This window comes from Brachypodium distachyon, chromosome 1 (genome assembly GCF_000005505.3).
Source record: "Brachypodium distachyon strain Bd21 chromosome 1, Brachypodium_distachyon_v3.0, whole genome shotgun sequence".
In the NCBI taxonomy this organism is placed as follows: domain Eukaryota; kingdom Viridiplantae; phylum Streptophyta; class Magnoliopsida; order Poales; family Poaceae; genus Brachypodium; species Brachypodium distachyon.
In genome coordinates, this window is record NC_016131.3 from 33,105,593 (window position 1) to 33,114,716 (window position 9,124).

At 41.4% G+C, this 9,124-nt stretch overlaps 1 protein-coding gene across 1 annotated transcript; it reads left to right on the forward strand.

Annotated features, from left to right (window-relative positions):
* Positions 1 to 3,065: 3,065 nt before the first annotated feature.
* LOC100845956 lies at positions 3,066 to 8,823 on the forward strand. The gene is made up of 7 exons (XM_014897577.2): positions 3,066 to 3,590; positions 3,667 to 3,760; positions 6,136 to 6,193; positions 7,134 to 7,237; positions 7,327 to 7,600; positions 7,935 to 8,116; positions 8,302 to 8,823. Exons 4-7 carry the CDS (start codon positions 7,169 to 7,171, stop codon positions 8,656 to 8,658), a joined length of 882 nt encoding a protein of 293 aa, XP_014753063.1. The 5' UTR covers positions 3,066 to 3,590; positions 3,667 to 3,760; positions 6,136 to 6,193; positions 7,134 to 7,168; the 3' UTR covers positions 8,659 to 8,823.
* Positions 8,824 to 9,124: the final 301 nt, after the last annotated feature.

A 9,124-nucleotide genomic window follows, 5' to 3' on the forward strand; every position in this document is an offset into this window, starting at 1 on the left:
ATAATGAGGTAGTACAGTACAAAGCAAGGTTAGTTGCTCAGGGGTTTACTCAACGACCTGGGGTTGATTATGAGGAAACCTACTCCCCGGTCATGGATGGAATTACTTTTAGATTTTTTATCTCAATGGCAGTCAATATGGACTTAAAAATGAAATTGATGGATGTTGTTACTGTATTACCTGTATGGTAACTTGGATTCGGACATTTATATGAGGATACCTGATGGTCTCCCGTTTCCGAACCAAAACAGAGCAAACAGAGGTCTATACAGTGTTCAACTCAGGAAGTCACTGTACGGACTTAAACAGTCGGGTAGAATGTGGTATAATCGCCTGAGCGATTTTCTACATGAAAAGGGGGCTACACGAGCAATGAAGATTGCCCATGTGTATTTATACGGCGATCCCAAGATGGATTCTGTATAATCTCGGTATACGTAGATGATTTAAATATCATCGGTACACCGAAGGATATTGAGGAAGCAAGTTCCTACTTGAAGTCGGAATTTGAGATGGAGGATTTGGGTAAAACCAAGTTCTGTCTAGGTTTGCAACTGGAACATTCCCATGATGGGATTCTAGTGCACCAGTCTACCTACACTCAAAAGCTGTTGGAAAGATTTGGATTTGACAAGGCATATCCTTCAAAGACTCCCATGATTGGGCAGTCATTACAGCAAGACAAGGACCCTTTCAGGCCAAAAGAAGAGGGGGAGGAAGTTCTGAGTTCAGAATTTCCTTACCTGAGTGCTATTGGCGCACTCATGTACCTCACGAATTGTACACGGCCAGACATTGCGTTCTCCGTCAATTTGCTGGCTAGGTACAGCTCTGAACCTACCAAAAGGAATTGGAAAGGTGTTAAGGATGTCTTTCGGTACCTGCAAGGGACCAAAGATCTTGGCCTATTTTATAGAAGGAATCAAGACCTATCTTTGATAGGCTATGCCGATGCTGGGTATTTGTCGGACCCACATACATCCAAGTCTCAGACTGGATATGTTTTTCTATGTGGTGGAACTGCTGTTTCATGGAAATCGTCAAAGCAAAGTCTTGTATCGACTTCGACGAACCACTCGGAAATCATAGCACTATATGAAGCATCATGTGAGTGTGTATGGCTTCGACGGATGGTTCGCCACATTCAGCAGACCTGTGGGCTGAACACCGTCCAAACCCCCACCATTATCTATGAAGATAATGCAGCTTGTGTTGCACAAGTACAAACGGGTTATGTGAAGAGTAATCTCACCAAGCATATAAATCCTAAGTTTTTCTATGCACATGAGTTGCAAAAGATGAAGGAGGTAAAGGTCTTGCATAGTAAGTCGTGTGAAAATCTTGATGATTTGTTCACCAAGTCACTACGGCATCCACTTTTGAAAGGTGTGTGCGTGGAATCGGTATGTTGAGACTTAGTGAGATGCAAGGTTCAGCAGGAGATATTTCACATACTCATCGTTAAATCTTGATCATGGCCATCAAGTACTCATCTTGGAGATTGAGTAGGTTGTACTCTTTTTTCCTCTTTTCTTGTGTTTCTCGCATGAGGTTTTTAATGAGGCAATCTATGCAACGTAGCAACGTATCATATGCTCTCTTTCTCCATGTGTTTTTTCTGCTGGTTTTTTTTTGGAGTTTTTGAAGCATATGGCGTACGGATAAGTGCCCAAGGGTGAGTGTTGAGAAACCAACGACGGGTGGGGTGGCCACCGAGTCGTGCGCTGATGAGGACATCCCAAGTAATGATTCAACCACAACCCCTACAACACCTACACCTCAAGTACCGGAGATACATGGACCAATTACTAGAGCTCGTGCACGACAACTAAATTATCAGGTACTTTCGTTCCTCGGTGCTTCATTTAATATTAATGAGAATATGCTGCTGCCTAAGATGGGTTCTTTTATGTGTTTTAGGAATGAAGGACCTAGCTTGCACCTCAAGGATCAGCGTTGGACAGCAAACCATGGAGGTGGCAGCAAGGTGGCGGGAGCTAGCTCAAGTGATGATTTCAGAACATTGAAACCGCCATAACGAGAGATGAGAAGAAGGCCGCATCCTCTTCATCAATGGGATTTCGGCCAAGTGAAGGATTCCCCCTTCAATGGGTATCTATGTGCCAAAGATGAGGGTTATAACCTTGCTTTATTGGGCCTAAGGCCATGTAATAGGGTCCAGCCAATTTTTAGATGTTTTCGTTGTGTTTTAGGAGGATTCCTAGGCCGTTTCGGAGTCCCTCAAGGGCCTGTCCGAAAACCACCTAGTTCCCCTCCTATTTATACCCCATGGAGCCTTGGGTTTTGATTAGATAAAGTTTAGCTTTTGCTACTTTCGTGTAATCGCGTGTGTCGGTTAGACCACCTGTTTTACCGTCATCAAGACTCCAACTATATTAAATATTCAGATTCGTGAACCTTCATATCTCCTATTCGCAATTTCAGATTGCTTTTCATCTTGTTCTTGCTTGTTCTTCGATTGCTTGCAGGAACAAAGACCTTCGTGGTCAGGTTGATCGTGCCCCCGCGGGATCAATAACCTTCTGGAGTTGGTGTATCGATCGCTAAGACGCTGCCTCCTAGGTTGTAGTCGGATCGTCAACGTCACCTCCTACCAAATCGATAATTAGGTATCTCATCAAGAGATCGGGACACCCTCGAGGCTATCATGCGCCCCCCACCAACCCCTCGTTTTGGCTCGTTTCTCCACCTAATAGTTTGTTGTGAGCTCTTATTCATTGGGCCTATATATAGGAGAGGAGGCTACCTCTTGTACGTACTGTTGAGATCAGAATTAATAAAGAGCCCCTGTTCCTCTCTACTTCCTGGTGTTCATCTATTTTAGTGTACTTCGTGATTGTGTGTGTTTGACTACGATCTTGGTGTGCAACCTCGGGACCGGCCAGCCGGCAGGAGGTGCACAACAAAAATATCGGTCTTGCTATACACCAGGCGCCTGATTTTTTTTTTGAAACCAGGCGATCTCGTGGGCCGTCGATCCTTGCATCAAGATTGGTGATATTTTGGTGAAATTCACCTTTTTCGTTTTGCGTCAGGCCGCTTCTTCCTCTCCCCAACCGGCTCCATTCCCCATCCCCAAGCCCTCAACCTTCCTGTGTCCACCGAATCAGCTTGGAGAGCAGCTTCAAGCGCCTGCTCAGGGGCTCCCCCGCGTGGCCGCGGCCGATGCCTGCACCAGTGCACCGCTGCTAATTACCAGCCTCTCCCGTCTGACCCAGCGGCCAACACAACATCCATGGCTTCTAGTCGTCCCCACGTGCAGCGGCTGGGCGGCGGCGCGTGCTGGTGTTCGTCGGCGAGGAGGGCAGGCCAGTGGAGCGCTTTGCCGTGCGTACCAAGCTCCTGTGACAGCCGGCGTTCGCAGCGCTGCTCCGGCGCCGCCCTGGTGTACGGCTGCGGCCACTCGGGCGCGCTCCCCATCCCCTACGCCGTCGCCGACTTCTGTCGCCTCCCCACATCGGCGCCCGTCTCTGTTCCCGCTGAGTTCTGCTCGGGTTTTTTTGGCCTGATGTTTCGAGGAGAAGGCAGCCGAGGCGGTGTCTATGCTCGAGTTCCCCCGCTCCCTTCTGGTGAATCCCTACCCCGGTTTTTTTGGTGGACTCGTGGTGATCTCGTTGTGTTTGTGTGCTCGCGTTTTCGCTGCAGATTTTTGCTTCCGGCGGCGGACAAAGGGGAGGTGAGGCGCACGGCTGATTTGTGCATCTCTGCTCGTCGGTGGCGTGGTTGGTTGTTCCTTGCGGTGAGTTTCTATGGCCCTTCGCACCTCTGTTGTTTATGTGTCCCCTCTTATTTTTGTGTGCTCGTCCTTGCGTTGTAGAATGAGCAAGAAAAACAGTCAGCTGTAGGTTATGGTCGGTAAGTGTTTGGTTTCTGATTCGCCCGTTCTAGCCGATGAGGGTCGATATCTGTAGATTTTAGGTTTTGGCTTCGTTTTTGTGGCGTTTTGATTTGGTGTTGGTTGCGCTGCCGAAGTTTTGATGCAGCATTTGAGCGTAGTAGGTATTCTAGTGTATTTTTGTGTTCGGATTCAAATTGGTTGATGCAGACGTGGACTGTCCCTACATGTGTAAGCATTGTAATGACTGAAATTGTTGTTGGTTATGGTCTTTTATGCTTCATTTCTATGCTATTTTGTGGCTCTAGCTATATGATTCAGTACAAACTCTAGTAGATAAGTGTTAATTTGTTGTGTTCTTGGTTACCACAAGTGCCAATTTGTAATTCGTACATGACAGGAGTTGTTTGTATCCGATGTATCCTTGCCACACAGGTTGTGTTCTAAATTTTTTTGAATTTCATTACATCAAATCTGAAGTGCTTATTAGTGCTTTTATAAATGCGCGTGCACTGTCTGTTGTTTCTATTTGCACCACCTCTTTTAATGAATTAACATGTAGTCTTCCACTGATTAAACACCATTATATCTCAAAAAAATCACGTACCGTTATGTTCCTTCTCACTTTCTGTTTAAGCATGTTTTGGAATTAGATTGTTCCATCCTGTTGTACAGACCAATTTTAGGAACCACTAAAGTTGTAAGGATAATGAAACGCATCATTTCTTTATCTTTATTTTATAATTCTGAATGACAAATTGTTCTGTCTATAATTGCACTATCTTAGTCTTTGCAATTGCAAGCTCGCTAGTTTTTCAAATCGCAATTAATTGGCTATTTTGGCATGTTTTGTCATTATGGATTTTTTATCCAAATTGGAATGAATTTTAGACTCAATCGCATTACTTGTACCGTTGCAATTGCAGTTTCTGAAGTTGAAATTTCTAGTTTCCGTTTTGTTTTTGCTTTCTTGTCATGCCTTTATGGATTTTGATCCAATTTCCACTACTTTAAAATGCACTCCTTTCATTGTTGCAATTCTAGTTTTTCAGATCGCAATTAATTTGGCTATTTTGGCATGTTTTGTCATTATGGATTTTTTATCCAAATTGCAATCAATTTTAGACTCAATCGCATTACTTATACCTTTGCAATTGCAGTTTTTGAAATTGCACTTTTCAGTTACCTTTTTCTTTATTTCTTGTCTTTATGAATTTTGATCCGATTTGCACTATATCTAAAATTTAATTGCACTCATTCCGTTGTTGAAATTAGAGGTTTTTCAAATTGCGATTGCCTCATTATATTCTGGCTATTTTTGCTTCTTTTGTCATTATGGATTTCGACCCAATTTGCTCGAGAGAGTTGATTCAACAGACTACATGTATATATGTTCGTCCTGTTCTAATCCAGCTGCAGGCCCTCATCAGCTAGCTGTTGTCAGCTGATCCAATACAAAATGCTTATTGGAGAAAAAGTCCAGTACGCAAAAAAACTTGTGTTGCTACCTAATTCTCTCCCGTTGGTTGTTCTTCCCCCTTATAATTTCTGGATCGGACAAGGTTGTTACCCTTTGTGATTGAAAGCCAGGCAGCTAGCTTCAGTAGTGTATACCTAGTGTATTTAGCCATTTTTACCCAATTCTCATGACATATTCATGTTTTATTTTGATGCAAATTGCACTATACCTGGGTAATATGACGTGTATATGTTCCTTCTTTGTGTGTGATGCCTCTAATATGAGTGTCAATATTGTCATGTTGTTGGATAGATATAGCATGCTTTGTCCATATCCAGTGAAGTAATTTAACTTTTGTACTTTTTGAACTAGTAATACCCTAGCAAATCATTTCTTGGGCATTTTATGGTTCTATGTATTTTGGCCGGTATAAGTGTCAATCTTTGTTGTCCATTGGTAAGTATCACCGTCTAAATAAACACCTTGAAGTGGTTAATATAGGCTGATTTTGCACATATTAGAATAATCAAACTTTTCTGGAGATTTTTCTTAATGTAATAAAATAAATAGACCAAAAAACATTTTGGACTGCCATAGTCTATGCCTGTTTGCACAATCTATTCTAAATGGCATACACTATGCTAAATGTTCACCCCTTCTCCCTGTTTTTTCAGTAATTTATTTAAATAGCACCCCTGCTGAATCAATTTGCAGTTGTTCTCTTCTTGCAATTGGGAGATATTGAAACTGCAATTGCATAGTCTACGCCACTTTGTTGATTGGGACTTTTGCTGTTTTGTTTTGTATATGGATCTACTAGGAGTTTTGGACACTTTGGTGAGGGAAGACAGAGGTTTCGTTGAATCGGCACTGAACAGGTACTAATTTCTCTTTTGGCTTGCTGCGATCTGTTTCCTCGATATCATTTTTTTAACTGAAATTGCATGTACTTCACTACTTGCAATCGAGCATCGCATGAAATGCAATTACAGCTTAGTAACACTGGAATTGCAGTCCAGTTTTGAATTTTGTCGATAAATATTTAAAGTGCAACTGATATATACTTAGTTACTCATCGCATCAACCATAACATCTGCTTCTTACATCTAAATAAAGTGCAACTGATAAATATTTGTTTTCTGATAATCCTATGATGTATCTGTCCCATTTTTTCTAAAATTTGAAATTGCACTACGCCATCCCCTTAATTGCAGCATTTTTTTAAAGTGTTCTTTAAACTGTGCATTTCCAAGTTTACCAACTTGAAATAGATATATTCTGGGTTTTTTCTTGTACTCCTATGTTGTGCAGCTTCCACCTCTGTAGTTTAAATTTGCACTGATATATGTTCTTAGTTGCAGCAATTTTAATCTGTGCATTTTGATGTCTACCAACTTGATATTGATTCATTCTCTTACATTTGATAGTCCTATGATACATTACAATGTTTATATCGGTATTGCATCAATTGAATTATGTTATTTCTGCGTAATTATACAATTTCAATATACATCATATGCAATTGAGCTTCTAGTTGCACTTTGCAATTTTCTGCCTATGCCTGCGCAATTCTAAATTTTTAATATATTTTTAACTGAAGGGGGTCGGGGTCACAGGTCTTGCAATTTCATTATGCAGTGTATGCAATTGAGCTTCTAGTCTATACTAGTTTTTTTTAGCTTTAGTCTATACTAGTTTCACTTTGCATTTTCTGCCTATGCTTGTGCAATTCTAAAAATTTTAGGGTTTCAGTTTAGTTTTGATTTGAATGTGGAACAAATTATATTTACAGTCGTTTGTTGTTGTTTTTTGTGAAAGGGCCCTTGTCCTGTTTGCAAGAAGCCAAACGGGCCATGCAAGATCAAAGACATGGAAAAGAGTTTCTTTGCATATACACCCGTCAGATGTCTCAAGATCGTGCGGTATTTTCCTCTTGCTGTTTTATTTTTCTTGCATTCTTGCTTTTCATATTTCATATGTTCTCTGTCTGATTTTTTGTCCAATTATACAGAGCATACCCTGCTATATCCGCAAGCAGTTCGACAAGCTGTGCTTGAATGCGGTGACACTGAGAACTATATGGGGGTATCTATACACCGTCGAAGTCGACGTCAAGCATGATGTAACTGTGTTACATGGAGCCAAGTGGGAGGAGCTTGTTGCCGACTACGACATCGCGTTGGAAACTACTATTATGATAAATTTCCCTGAGGAGGAAAATTACACGTTTCTCACTCAGATTCAAAACAAGAAGCGGAAGAACAAGAAGCGCATTGACCAATCTGGTATATCCTCTATTCTTTTTTGCAGCTGCACCCGTTCTCTGTTAATTCATTGATTCATTATCATCCTAGCTGTTGCAAGAATTATATCCAGAACCAAAATTGCACTGCATTTTTGCTTTGTATTACCAGCAATCACTTTGAATTCTGCACACAATTTTGAATTAGTTTGTGCAATCCAATACCCATCTGTAAATGTCAGCACATGGTTGAGTTTTGTATTATAAGTGAAATTTCTCTTCGTTCCTTCTTTGTAAACATTTTTCTGAGTTTGTTGATACAGTTTTTGACCATGCACTTTCATCATACTGAACTCAGAGTTCTGTTTCTGTCATAGTGTCTGCTAAAGATTTCAACCATGACATTGACTACAAGCTAGAACGTGCGTTTTACTTTCATGGCATCTCTATTTCTGACGAGGTGCGAGCAAATTTGCATGAGCATGTGGTGATAAGCGGCGCCGGGGCAGGAGCTATTTTTGTGCATCCTTTATCTGCAACCAACATCAAGCAGTGCTTGGTATGTTATATGTTCTACTGTTTTTTTAATCTATTTTCACTCTTGTGTTTGCCTTTTGATCCCCTGATTTCTTTTGGCCACAGTTTTCCTCTAACTTATTCATCTTGACCCCATAAAATACCCACTTTAGGTATTGCAACATGGGTCATAGGTTGGATAGTAATTGCCTGTTTTATTTGTTTCAGAAATTACCAGAACCAGTCACAACTTTGCTTAGGGTGCCTCAGAGAGGAGACATTTACATTTATGTTAGAGACCCAGATGTGGCATGCTTAATCGAGTATCGTGTCGACACGGACGGTCGTTTGGCCACAGTAGGTTCAGTTGCCTCGGAAGAATTTGTTCATAGAGTCTCTCTGAAGAAAAATCAACTAATATGTGTGCTCATCTTCAAGGAAATGGCACGTTTAGTATGTCCGTGTCAAGAAGATCTGAATGAACTTTCACTACCCATGAACTTTGTCAGCAGGAAATGGCCAGAAGTTATGGTCATCGCTATTACTGTAGGTCCCTTATGTTATCAAAACTTTTTAGTACTCTAAATGCACCAAGCATCTAAGCTTTTGGTATTTTGTAATCCAGTGCTGAATGGTGGTGTTTTGCAACCTGTTTCTATCATGTGTGTATATGGAGTTTGCTGTAGCTCTATCTTTTGGAATCTTAGTACTGTAAATGCAATCAGTTAGGGTTGCAACCTGCTTAGTCCACTGATGAATGCTTTGTTTTGCTTGAATTCTTCTCTTTATTTTAGGCTATGCTGCAAGTAAATGGGTTTTGAATGACTTAGTCTTACGACTATGTTTTTCTTTGCGCCAAGGCCAGCAGTTTTTAGCAGAAGCTAGCAGATTTTGGATTCTTTGGCCAACCAGCCAGGTCATAGAAGATTTGATTGGTTTTGGCAAAAATTTCAGGCGACTGAAATAGAAGCAAAAATCAGACGCCTGTTTTTGGCCCCAAAACCAGGCGACTGTTTTCTATCTCAAAACCAGGTGTCTGCCAAATAGACAG